At 32.8% G+C, this 14,735-nt stretch overlaps 1 protein-coding gene across 4 annotated transcripts in view; it reads left to right on the forward strand.

Annotated features, from left to right (window-relative positions):
• LOC101895836 (uncharacterized) overlaps window positions 1-14,735 on the forward strand; it is a 180,340-nt gene that overhangs the window by 14,535 nt on the left and 151,070 nt on the right. For 3 of the 4 annotated variants that reach the window (XM_059129116.1, XM_059129117.1, XM_059129118.1), the window contains exon 4: window positions 9,523-9,593. In XM_059129116.1, coding sequence (XP_058985099.1) covers window positions 9,523-9,593 — 71 coding nt within the window. Of the gene's footprint in view, window positions 1-9,522; window positions 9,594-9,652; window positions 9,680-14,735 lie in introns of those variants that run through there. The other variant, XM_020036567.2, reaches the window with a different exon arrangement.

Here is a 14,735-nt window from a genome sequence, read left to right on the forward strand (position 1 = left end):
GCTCCGATTACCGTAAGATGGGCATTAATTGTTTGTCATTTAAATTGTGCGGTGGAGATCCAATAAAGTTACTTTATAATTTCGTTTTTTTCATGTTTCTGCCACAATTTCCGACTGAATGAGTCCCAGATTGACATTTCGGATTTTATTTCATATAGACGTACATCCCAAATCTACGTTCCCAACCAATATTCTTTTGGGGGTTACAAATTCAATAGAATACCAAATTTTCCTTTCTGACCACACATTGGTTGGGAAAGTGGACTTGGGGGTATACTAATGTGAGGACTATACTTAAATAAATTCCTATGAGGATAATTATCTGTAAGATGATTTTCTACCCCAGAGTTTTTTACCCCATGTAGCCTCAAGACTAAGATGCGCACTTTTCAGAAAAATAAAACTTTATAAGAAGAGGTTTCCTTCCCCCTTAGAAACAAAGATGTCAAATAAGGGCCAAAAAATGAAAAAAGTGGCCAAGACCCCGAAAATACCTTAAATCATATGATGGTGATACCAAAACGTGATAATTTTTGCAAAGATGGTTTCTTCTTAAATTATCAACATAAGCTAAAATTAGTACGAAAAATATGGTTAAAATGTAGAATATACTCAAAATCGGGTTGTTCCGTTATCAGGGGTTATGATTCATATCATGACCTGCCAAATCGATTAAAGGTATCTTGAATGTTTAGGTAGAATTTCTATTTTGCGTTCTTTATAGTAGGTATTTGACTGGTTGCAGTCCCAATGTATTTTGCATTTTGTGTTCTCAATTTATTGTCATATGAAAGAAGTAGGTCCACTTTTTGAAATTAACCCCATAACGCTTCTTCGGTCATTTTTGTTTGTTTAAATGTGTTCGCATCTTCCAGCTGTAGCACGATGTAGGTCCTGGAGTAGAAAGCATTTAACATCGAATTGCGCCCTCATTTCATTTTTTAATATTAATCATTCAGAATTCAAACCAAAAAATGTACACTTCGATATAGAAAAAAGAAAAAGAATCTTCAACTGGTTCGCTGTTTTTTTTTGCGGCAAATTTGTAAAGGTCCTTACGAAGATTGTCGGTAGAATGTACTATTATTTTGAAATTCGATTCCATTGAAAAATTGTCGATTTTTCCCGATTTTAGAATTTTCATATAAAGCGACAACGGATAAAATTGTTATTTATAGATTTTATGTATTTATCTTCTTCTTCTATATATATAAAAATCAATTGTTGTTTGTTGGTAACGGAATCAGTTGAAAACGGCTGGACCGATTTGCACAAACGTTCGTCATACCCCGAGTTAGGTTTTTAAAGAAAAAAAATATTGACCACGCCTCCTTTAACGCCCACTATTACGATTTATCTAAAATCTTTATATTTGCCAAAATAGTGAAGACATAGGTTTGAGAATAATTACACGAGATGCTGTTGGCTTTCCATCCAACCCTAAGTACTTATTGAGGGGCTGAGGAACGCGCCTACTTTTAAATCTATCTCTCTATATGTAAAAGAAAGTTGTGTTAGTTACTACTCCTATAACATAAAGACCGCCGGTCTGATTTAAACGATTTAGACAAATTCGGAATTGCCTCTTGGCAGAAAAGAATAAAATCCAAAAAAATCGCGTAAAAATGTGAAATTTGAACATTTTCATTTTGACTTTTAAAATGTACAATAGTAATGTTTTATATTGCATATTTTTTTCCATTTTGACTTACTATTTTCGAATGTACATTTGTAGTGTTTTTTTTTTTTTTTTTGAATTCTAATATAAATTTGAATTCCAATAAATACATAAAATCTATAAATAACAATTTTATCCGTTGTCGCTTTATATGACCTACATCGTGCTTCAGCTGGAAGATGCGAACACATTTAAACAAACAAAAATGACCGAAGAAGCGTTATGGGGTTAATTTCAAAAAGTGGACCTACTTCTTTCATATGACAATAAATTGTCAAATGAGAACACAAAATGCAAAATACATTGGGACTGCAATCAGTCAAATACCTACTACAAAGAACGCAAAATAGAAATTCTACCTAAACATTCAAGATACCTTTAATCGATTTGGCAGGTCATGATATGAATCATAACCCTGATAACGGAACAACCCGATTTTAAGTATATTCTACATTTTAACAATATTTTTCGTACTAATTTTAGCTTATGTTGATAATTTAAGAAGAAACCATCTTTGCAAAAATTATCACGTTTTGGTATCACCATCATATGATTTAAGGTATTTTCGGGGTCTTGGCCACTTTTTTCATTTTTTGGCCCTTATTTGACATCTTTGTTTCTAAGGGGGAAGGAAACCTCTTCTTATAAAGTTTTATTTTTCTGAAAAGTGCGCATCTTAGTCTTGAGGCTACATGGGGTAAAAAACTCTGGGGTAGAAAATCATCTTACAGATAATTATCCTCATAGGAATTTATTTAAGTATAGTCCTCACATTAGTATACCCCCAAGTCCACTTTCCCAACCAATGTGTGGTCAGAAAGGAAAATTTGGTATTCTATCGAATTTGTAACCCCCAAGAGAATATTGGTTGGGAACGTAGATTTGGGATGTACGTCCATATGAAATAAACTCCGAAATGTCAATCTGGGACTCATTCAGTCGGAAATTGCGTCAGAAACATGAAAAAAAAAAAAAACGAAATTATAAAGTAACTTTATTGGATCTCCACCGCACAATTTAAATGACAAACAATTAATGCCCATCTTACGGTAATCGGAGCAAAAGAGTAATTTTTTGGCTATTCTGACAACATTCTGCCTTCAAGTATGAGGTGGACAAAACTGAATACCACGCAGTACGTTGGAAATACAAATTTCAAATTATAGCTCATTTGGATGCTTTTTACCATATCAAAAATTGAGCTGAATTTTCACATGGGGCTAATGTATATGTTCTTTATCATATAGGTATTTAACACTCAAATTAAAGCCTATAGCTGAAAAATAAGATCAGGCTATTCAAAATATCTAAAACCGACGGTAATTATAATTTTTTCCATGAACATTAATTTATATTTAGTCATGGAGTCATTACTCATAATCAAGTCATTACTTATAATCAAAATTGTGCCGCCTACATAAGTAAGATCTGTGATTTATTATGCTTTAAAGACTAAAAGTACGGGCCGGCAACGCGGACCGGGCCAGCTAGTTGGGTATAGATACATAAAATCTATAAATAAAAGTTTTATCCGTTGTGGCTTTATACTACCCAAAAAAAAACCTACACATCGTATTAGAATTCAAAAAAAAAAAAAAAAAAAAAAACACTACAAATGTACATTCGAAAATAGTAAGTCAAAATGGAAAAAAATATGCAATATAAAACATTACTATTGTATTTTAAAATTTCACATTTTATATATATATATATATATATATATATATATATATATATATAGACTAGCTGGCCCAGCCCGCGTTGCCGGCCCGCAGTTTTAGTCTTTAATGCATAGTTTTTAAAGCATAATCGCGCTCATATAAGTGACACAATTTTTAAATGATAACTCGATTTAATGGAAATAAATACGTATTTCAAAAAACCTGATCCTATTTTTCAGTAAGAGGTTTTAGTTTGAGAGTTAAAAACGTTAATATAGCAAATATATTAAAAAGTATAAATTAACTGTTTACAATAGGCCCATGTAATAAAGTAGCCTAAACACACATTTTAAGTGAAATCGATTCTAAAATATAATCAAAACCCTCGAAATAGGTAAAATCAGGAGGTACTTTTATATAAGCACTACTCCGAAATATTAACATTGAGCAATTTTCGCGAAGAGGTCTTCTACCAGAAGCTAGATGCCAAATAAGGACAATGTCAATTAAAAAATGCGACCAAGACCTTGGTAATAGCTAGAATAACCGGATACCTTTCATAAGAGTTATTATGAAACAGGGTCCTGTACTTATAACTATTTGAAAGAATTTGTTCTTCTTTCTAAAATCTTAAATACCCACAACATTTGAGGAATTTGAAAGAGGCTATATCATTTGAGGGGGGCTATATCACAATGTAGACCAACCTGATACACATTATGTACAAATGATTCCTCATGTAACCCCTAGGACTGTATCAAATTTAAAACTTTATAGTAACTTTTGCGGAGTATAGGGCAAAATATTGCGGACCTTTTTGTATGGAAACATTTCCTAACCCCAAGATTGTCTGCGGCGCAGTGTAATTACTGACGATAGCGCATAGTGCTCATATAACGTTACCTATGATTTAAGGTTACTTTAAAGGGTTCGGAAGAATTTTCCGAGTATATGAATCCTTTTCTTACTATATTTTCAATTCACTCCACTATTTTGTATAGTCCGCATATTACAGTGCCTTTCATATTCGGTGTTTCACTGATTGAAGTCCCAATGAATTTTGCATTTTGAGTTCTCATTGGATGGATTATTTCCATATCTAATCAAAATTCAAAATTTGGGTATGGCAACTATATAACAGCATGTATAAAAAATATGCAAACTTTCTCGATTTTTTCGGATATTTTTCGATAACAATTTTCAATTCCAAAAGGAATTCTGAAACAATTCTACACAAAATTCCATATCATAATAGAACAGTCAATTTTATTTTAGTTCCGGGATTTTTCTCAAAATTTTCTTTAATGGCAACGTTTCCACTGTAACTACAAATAACCAAAAAAAATTTAGTCAAATCGGCCCAGCCGTTCTCAACTGATGTGTTACTATACTTTTTCAAATTGTTTACATATAAATTTAACGAAGTAGGTGTCGCCAGTTCCTCTGACCCCAAACAGATACCTAGGGTTGGAGGAAGAGTCAAGATTACGTCTTATACTAACTGTGGAACAGATGTCTTCATGATTCTGGCAAATATTAGGATTTTAGATAAATCGAAAAATGGGCGCAAAATTGGGTGTGGTCCCTTTTCCTTTGCATAAAAACCTAAATACGTGTAGGATACTTAGGATTGAAGGGAAAGCTTCATATTTGACTAATGTAAGGATTTTAGATAAATGGAAATAGTGGTCGTAAAAGTAGACGTGGTCAAAAAGTCGGCCCAGCCGTTCTCAACTGATTCCATTACCATTTCATATATATATATATATATATAAGTCAATTGTTGTTCGTTGGTAATGGAATCAGTTGAGAATACTATCTATTTAAAATCTATTGATCATTTAAAAACAGAATTATGTTAGATTTTATTGTATACCAAAATCTACATAAAAATATAAATACTTGAAATCGACAAGCATTTTACTGACAGGGTCACTCAGCGCATAGTTTTAGCGATGTAAGTTAGTAAGTTACATGTAAGCAAAGGCTATAGTCGTGCGGGACCGACCATGTGATACCCAATAACACTAGAATATGTTGAAAGGCCCCTAATATCCAATTCCATTTTGGAAGATTTCGTTCTGTTATCATGTCAAAAAGCCGTTCTCTTAACTTTTTGGCCGGTGCATTTCCAAAATATTTACGCATTTCCAAAATATTTAGTTATTCAAAACAATTTCACACAAACGTTGTCCGTTTTACAGCTAAATATAATCCAATGGTCATCCAAAATGCAAGACTTTTTCCAGGTGCTTAACTCTCTTCTACACACAATTCAAAATTGTAAGTCAAATTGAAAAAAATAGCATGCGATGACAAAAATTGAAAAAGTGAAACAAAAAATGTTCACTTCTTTATTGTCATATTTTACGCGATTTTCTTAAATATTATTCTTTTCTGGCAAGAGACCATTCCGAATGGATGAGAATTGTGAACAAAAACCGGTTCATGACTTATAAGGAGAATAACTAAGATATATTTCTTTTACATATTTATTGTACCTATTTTGCTATATATCCGATTTCTTGGTTATCAGCATCACTTTAATGGTCATATGTGACCCTTTAATGTATTTGTGATTTGGATGGGATTAAACATATTCACGGTTTAGTGGAAATTTTCGTATTTTCTTAAGAAAAGTTAGGATCTATATTTTCCGATGGCCGCCCAAATTGGTAGGATTCGCGTCGATTGGTTCATGATTGTGACCTATAGAGCAACTTTGCAGTCACGAAAATGTTCTTTTGTTTGGTCCATTTCAATCCAAATCTTTTTTTTGGTCCATTTCAATTGCAAATCATCTCCAAAAACAATAGGGTTTGTGAGGATCGGACCATAATTGCGACCTGTAGCTTGATTACAAATTAACATGGACAGACGGACAAACATAGCTAGATCGATTCAACTCAATGAGATAGGAAGATCCATTCATAGGTTTATATGTCGGGGACCAATATTTCGAGGTGTTACATAATTTTTGGCTCAATCAAACTTATAATACTCCAACACATGGTGTTGTAGGATATAAACATTGATAATATCTACTAGTTATAAAGAGGGCATTTATTCTAATAGACGAAATAAGAAAATCAGATGGTACAGTACCGTTAAACATTTTTAACATCATTATACAGTTAAACATAATGCGTCTACTTTTTAATGAAGATAATCGAATTAACCTGCTGAAATAACCTGCTTATATAAGAGGGTAAAACAAAATTATTATTCCAATTGAAACCTCATAAAGCAAAAAGCAGGAATTGCTTCTGTACGGACTCGATTTTATCGGAATAGAGAGTATATTGGGGATCCCACACAGAGGAACGATATTCTAATATTGGTTTAACAAGAGACGAATATATTTGTTTAGTTACATATGGATCAGAAAATTCTTTGGCCCAACGTTTAATAAAACCTAAGACACCGGCTGCTTTATTTATTATAGAAATAGTATGGTTATTTAAATTTAATTTCCATCCGTCCATAATTTCCGTCAATCAAAAGCCCGAGATCAGTGAATGAATTTACTGTTGATAACACATATCCAATTTTACTATAATGATTTAATATAGGGTTAGATCTGAAAAAAAAAAAAAACACATATGCTTACATGTTTTTAAATTCAACTCCATGCCATTGAGATGACACCAATTAAAAAGATATTTAAACCTCTTTGCAGTAAGTCAACATATATTTGAGATGTTAAGTCATGTCAAACCATGTTGAAATGGACGTAAGTTAGATTTGACTTTATGAGAAATTACATTAGTAATTAATTATTCAAACAACTTTGGAATGGCACTCAACTTTGCAATTCCTCTATAATTGGAAACTTCATGGCCTAGCACAAATAGCGTGGTATAAACAGAAAAATGTTAAGTGCCTTGTAAGCTTCCCTTTCTGTTATGAACACGTAAAATTTTGTTTCGATCTGGCAACTCCTTCATTTAGAAAGACGCATCCGCAATTTTTTTACAATTGAAAAATTAGAAATGCGTGCTTTTGTTAAATATTTATTTAAAAAATGTTTATCGGGACAAGAAATTCATAATGATATGGTGAATGTGTTAGGTGAAAGTGCTCCTTCATATGCAACAGTAAAAAATTGGATTGCTGAATTTAAACGAGGTCGTACAAGCATTGAAGATGAACCACGTAGTGCACGTCCACAAGAGTGTTTAAACAATGGCTAAAATCAACGAATTAAAGTACGAGTTGCTTGACCACCTACCTTATTCTCATGATTTACCTCCTAGTGACCTACTTGTTCCCAAACCCTTGCTGGCAAGCGTTTTACGTCAAATGAAGATGCAATTAAAGTTGTAAACCACAATTTTTTTAGACCTTGAGGAAAACTATTTTAATTAAGGGATAGAATTGCTAGAATAGCGTTGGTGTATTGAAGTTTCAGGAGATTATATTGAAACATAAAACTATTTTTGAGAAACTAACAATTCTCTTTCATTGATAGGCTACGAAGTTTCCGAACTGCCCAGTCCAGAGAATGTACATTTGTGTCCCATCCTTTTATCTATATTTGACTACTTTTTTATTCCAAAGTCGAAATTCGTGGGGTTGTAGTTAGCAACAAATTTATTTATTGCTCACACATCATTGTTATTGCCACATCATTATGTAAGATCCTAGTATATTCAATTCGGAAAGAATTCGACGAGCTTCAATGCATTCCTTGCCGCTTGAATGCTTTCCACAAGATACAGTGATTAGAGGTTGAGGATTACAGTTCAGCCGGGCTAACAACCGGATTATTGTAAGAAAAAAGATATGGATGCACTGCGTAATGCGCTTACTAACATTGGTTAACAAATCGATTTTCCGTTAAATAAATCGTTAAGTAATTCGTTACAGATTTCTAATTTCTTAATGGGATTCGAAAGTAAACATATTGAAAGTAGGGAAACCAAAAAATTAGCTCATAATATTAGAAGATGTCGGCGTGTCGTGCTCCTTAAAATTACATTTTTTATTAGGTAGGCTCCTTTTAAGAATTTTAATAAATTACGGTGGCGTTTGCTGCAGATTAAATGTATTATTTTTTCTTAGGTACTAAAATGTTATTGAAATTTCACCTGTAGAAATGTATGTTTTTTCTTAATGTTTTACCTGCATATGGTCTCATAATAAACCAACCAAAACAAAGGACGGGAAATACAAATCATGAGACTACAGCTAAAAGGTTATTTTCAGATACCACAAGGGCATCTGCATTAAATGAATAAAAACTACAACATAAAGAATCAAATATTCAATATTTTCAGGAAATACACTGAAAGAATGCTTGTTTTTGTAAATAAAACGTAAGAAAAAATCATCTGCAAATTTGAAAATATTAAAAAACTCAAAAGTCGAAATTTGGCCTTGAATTCTTCTGGAACTTTTAAACCGAATTTTATCGTTTTTCATTCAGTGGAAAGCTGAAGAAAAAAACATGCATTCGTTCAAAGTTTACAGAAAAATGATTTACAAGAAAAACGATTCTAAACAACTGGGCGGCGAACTTTTCAGTATAGTATGGTTGAAACTCCCAGCATTGTGCAAAAAATTAACGATATTGATTTTTGTCGCCCAAAAACTTTGTTTTAAACAATATTTTGCATAATTTACTCTTGTACATTTTCTAATAATATGTTTTGGTTCCTTTCATTCCTCTAATGTTGTCATACTAACACAGAATAATGAGGTCGAGGATTTCTTCACTTGTAACTCCAGTCCGTCTTTGTATACCACTGGCGGTTTCAATACCCTGGACTTGTCGATTATTAATAGCACTTGTAGCAGAAGCGACAAAAGCTTCCAACGCAGACACACCTGAGGTCGTGTGAACGCAATAGCTGGATATCTACGGTAGCAATCAGATATGCTCCCCGGTTCAAGTCTGTCTAATATCATCAGAATACAGAATAATAATATTCGGATATATCGCTATATGGGGACAATAAAAAACTAAATAATTATCTGCGAAGTGGTTGGTGTCTATTGAGAACATCAAAAATCGAATTGAAAAGTTCCATTACGAACTTATAATGACTAGACATAATTTATAATTTTGACTAGACATAATTTATGAATATTAAGTTTTGCATCACATAAGTGTATTTAGCGAGATATCTAATTGTGTACAAGATGGACATATTTATAATATTGTATTGTTTTAAATTGCAGGTATTTTAAAGGATATTCCGAAGCCTGATGTTTATTTGACGTTATCAGTGAATCCAGAAGATATTAATCAGGTATGTTATCTCGTGTTATTAAAACCTATCCACATCTGACACGTAATTTTTTCTATTAGAATAGTTTCTGAAAAATAATTGACCATGTGACGCCATATATGTTGAGTACTTTTATGTTGATTTCATTCTTTTCATATGACCAGAATTAATACAGAATTAATCAATATTAAAAGTGAAGGTTATGTATTCACGTAGAAAATGGCAGTTTCCAGGATGACATTTAGCCAGGTGGGAATACTTCTCCAATGCGAAGCCATACACCGCATTCGAGAGCTACTTTATATTTATATAATATAATGTTCGTCCTAATTTTTATTATGAAAAGGGCTTAGATTTTCAAAGTAATCTCCGTCATAATTTAAGCACTATTTCATGCATTAAAAAAATTGTCGCCACTGTGGTACATTTGCCACATGACGAGTTTGCTCGATGTGTTTTCATTAAACTTGCTTTTCACAGTGCTATAGGATGAAAATCCATCTTTTGATTGAAAAAAATTATCTCACGGATTTATTCGAAAGTTTATTCCACTTTTGTTCATAAATTAATTTTTTTAGTCTACTATATCGAAACAATATTTTGTATTCACATATTGATTGGCACATTTGTATGTGATTTTTTAGCTACTAACATGACTTTCATTTACTAAATAGATTTCATAACTATCCGAAATTTGCCAAGTTTCAAAACAAATTGTCTAATTTACATCTACCAAAAAAATCCTGCGAAAGGACGCAATTTTAATTTTTTTTAATATTTTTTCCACTAAGAACTATAAATTTTTCCATTCGAAAAGTTATTCCGATCCAATTCAAGACGAAATTCCAAATCAAATAGCAACTTGATATTTTTCTAATTTGCAATTTTTTGGAGGCTTTTTTTTTCCAAATTTTCTTTCGTAAGTAAGTACAAACAACTCAAAGGAACTTTAAATCAATTCTGTACAATAATTTGCAATTGATGCGTTACAATACCTGTTACCGATATAGAGTTCGCTTGTATTTTGCTAGATGTTTGATAATTTTTTTTTGAAAAATGTAAAACGATATTCTGTATCTTGTTTTTATACCCTCCACCATAGTATGGTCATTTTAGTCATTCCGTCTCATCGAAATAATGATCTTAGACCCAAAAAAAAAAAAAAAAAAAAAAAAAATGAAATGAAGAAATGTGTGTTTAGGCTACTTTGGTAGAGAACCATCTTACATGGGAGTATTATGAACAGTTGATGTATACTGTTTAATAAATGTACTATATTATTTGGAAAATCAGGATCAGGTTTTGTGCCATTTATGTGGGCCAGATGTGTGAATTATTATGCTTTAAAAACTATGCGTTAAAGACTAAAACTAAAGACTAAAACTAAAGATATATATATATATATATATATATAGCGACATTATTCACTGCAATTGTTTCAAATTTGGCATTTGAAGTTCGAAGTGGATACTACAGACTGAGACAGAAAATTGTCTGTGCAAGTCCACGTCTTCGTGTAGCCCCCATATAACGGTACCTCCCAATATTCGGTATTTTGATGATTTTAGCGTCATTATTCAGTAGTAGTTTCAAATTAGTATTTAGAGTTCGTAATGGGAACTACAGTCTGTGACAGAAAATTGCCTATGCAGGTCCAGGTCTTCGTATATGCCCCATATATCAGTACCTCCTTATATTCGGTATTTTGACGATTTTAGGTACAATACTCAACGAAATAGTTTGAAATTTCGTACTTAAAGTTCGTAATGGAAGCTACAGCCTGTGACAAAAAATTGTCTATGCAGGTCCAGGTCTCCGTATAGCTCCTATATAACGGTACCTCCCTATGTACGATATTTTGATGATTTTGGCTTCATTATTCACAGTTTATTTCAAGTTTCGAATTTGAATATGGTAATGGCTTGTGACAAACAATGCTTATGTGGGTGCACGTCGTACAGGCCCAAATATAAGGGCTATATTCGGTATTTTTAAAATGCTAACAGAATTCTTGGCGAATGTTATCTTTTTCGAAAAGATTCAAACTTACTGTTTTTTTACTTGTTGTTCTTAGATATTATATTTTAGTCAAATTTATCTAGTATATATTCTTGATCAACATAATATTCTAAAGTGACCACCGTTTTATCTGGCCGTCCGTCTGTGATAATCACGTTAGCTTCTAACGACTTATGAGATGTAGCTTAAATTTCGCACCAAGCTTATATTTCATCTGCAGCAGGTCAAATTCGAAGGTTGGGTTTATGAGGGCTATACGAAAACGTGGAAAGATATATCTCATTAATTACCACAAATTCTCATATCAATACAAATTATTCTGTCAAATTTTGAAGCTCTACGTCAAATAATACGGGGTTGTATCGTGATTTCAACAGACAACCATACGGACGGACATCGTTAAATCAACTTAGAATTTTATGATGATAATGAATATATGCAGGGTGAGATGAAAAATCTGCAACTAAATTCAGACTGCTATCATTTCTAAGCCACTCGTCCGACATCTGTTAAAATTATTCCGGTGACAGCTCATTATATTGTTTACAAGCGTAGAAAAGCATTAAGAATTTCAAATACGAAGTTTTATACAATTCTGCTATATAATGTCGCTAAAATCGTAAAAATATCAAATAAAGGGAGGTACCGTTATATGGTGGCTATACGAAGACCTGGACCTGCATATGCAATTTTCTATCATGGTCTTTAGTACCCATTAGGAACTTCAAATAAGAAACATGAAACAATTCCGGTAATAATGTCGCTAAAGTCATCATAATACCGAATATAGTTATATGGGGGCTATACGCAGATCTGGATCTGCATATGCATGTAGCACACATTAGAAACTTTAAATTCCAAATTTAAAGCATTTCCGGTGCCGAATACCGAATATCTGGGGCCTATACCTAAACTAAGACAGTTCTATGCAAGGATGTTTCTCACATAATGGGAACACATGCTGCGAAATTACAGCTAATTCAGATTAAAATGGCGACTAAAACACCAACAAAAAAGTAAAATTTTGTCAACTCTGTTTATAAGTGCGTTTGTAAGATTAAGTCTTCTTGCCCAAAGAATTTTAGTTTAGTATAATTTTTTTGTTCTTCTTCTATTGAGCTTACGATCTCGTCACTTGGTTAAAAAAGTTTTTGTCATAGGAGTTATTTTAAAATAACTCCTGGGGGAATATCCCCAGACAAAAACCAAGGGAACTGATGAGAATTGGTGGTTCTTTCCGAAACTAAGGTATTCTCTGTCTTGCCCCTTGTAAACATTACCATTTTTCTCCACTAATAAGCAAACGTTGGTTTTATAAAAACAACAATAATGGAATTAAGATTATTTTACCACAACATAACAATACGGTATCCCGAACAACCATGCCAACCATGTTCTAGAAAAAAGTGTTGTTTGTTTGTTGTGTGAAAATACATAAGATTAAATTTGCGGTATAAATTCATCACACAAGAACTAACACCACCGAAAACGTTTTCTTAAGATGAAGGATTTGATATCTTTATCGTTATATGTTAAAGTCCAAGAACAGATCAATAAATGTGGTATTCCTAAGATATGGAACGTAAAACTTTTTTTACGTGCCAATGAACGCCGACAATAAAATAATATTTGTTATTTTTGTAACATATTTTAGATAAGAAAATATATCTTACTTTCTGAACCCCGTGCGTTTCGCTACCACTTTGGATTTTATATGCATTCAATATTTTATATACGAATATTTGTTGGTTTTAAAAAAATAAAACAAACTTAAAAAATTTAAATACGTAATTATTGTAACATGTGAAAAGCAGGAACATGCGAAACTTAGTCCGCATACACGAAGGGTTTGTCCTTCGGATTTATTAATTTCATAGCAAATGCAAAGCGTGCATGAAACTGCAATCTTTTGAAGTTGAGTGGCATTTCTGTTGGAATTAAAGAATTCGAGGTAGCAATATACATCCCCATAATAATGGTATTGTAAAACCGGGATCATTAAAAGACGCAAAATCTTTTCCATTTGAGCGTTTGTAAGACACTGAATTTATTTATTAAAAACACATCTTAAGAACTAGTTGTGATAATATGACTTAACCTAAATTATAATTAAGTGAAAATGAGAGAAAGAGAGAGATACCAACCGTACACATACATATGCACCATGCCACCATAAACCTTAGGGGGAAGTCATACACACGCATATATATCTGACATGTGGCAAGCAAACATGCTGCACTTGCATATCAGTCTGAGTAAAGATTACATCTTATTTTATTTATTTCTAACTCGAAGGTCTGCTCGCCACATTTTCTTATCTTATTTCATGTGGACTGTATTAAGAAGATCCAAATTTAACAAATCCCTCTCATCTACACTAGGTAGCCCCGCTATTCTCTTTTATTATAAAAACATGTTCACTTATCCGTGAACATTCTTGGCAGGGGCAAAAATACATATAAAATATAAAAATTACAAATATGAACAATAAAACAGATCTAAGATAATTGACATATTAAGAGAAAAGAAGTTAAGTTATAGCACCCAAGTAAGTCCACCATCTTTCCAGCCTGTTTCTCTTAAAGGTTCCACCTCCCTTGTCTGCCGGCTTCAATTTCCAGGCTGAATCCATTTTATGTGTTGTTTTCTTTCTGTGACCAAAGTTCTCATCCTTCTCTGGCAGCGCCATCTTACCGACTTTGGACAGTTTATCGTTCCAGTGTTCATAATTTTCTGTCACTCCGGCTTGTATTTTATTCGCTGCACCACTTCCACTAGACATCTTCATCACAACTTGACCGTCTTCCAACATCTTATTATTCCAGCGACGCAGATTGCTTTTCTTCTTAGTTTTCATCTCGCTGTCAAATAGCTTATCTTCGACTTCTTCCAATCTCCCTGTGTCCAGTTTTCCAGGGAGCTGTTCATCTACCTTTTCCAAAGTTGATTCTCTTTCGGCAATTGGGTCTTCCATATAAACCTCTTGAACCATAATTTCTTCGTTGATATTGACCACTAATTTTGCAGCCAATTCATCAGCCTCGATTTTGGATTTTTTCCGCGATATGAGCAACTCTTCCTTAAGTTGCAATATTTCAGCCTCCAGCAGAAATATACTTCTTTCTTTTTCTTCACCAGCTTCTA

The sequence above is a fragment of the Musca domestica genome, unplaced genomic scaffold, assembly GCF_030504385.1.
Source record: "Musca domestica strain aabys unplaced genomic scaffold, Musca_domestica.polishedcontigs.V.1.1 6, whole genome shotgun sequence".
Taxonomy (NCBI): domain Eukaryota; kingdom Metazoa; phylum Arthropoda; class Insecta; order Diptera; family Muscidae; genus Musca; species Musca domestica.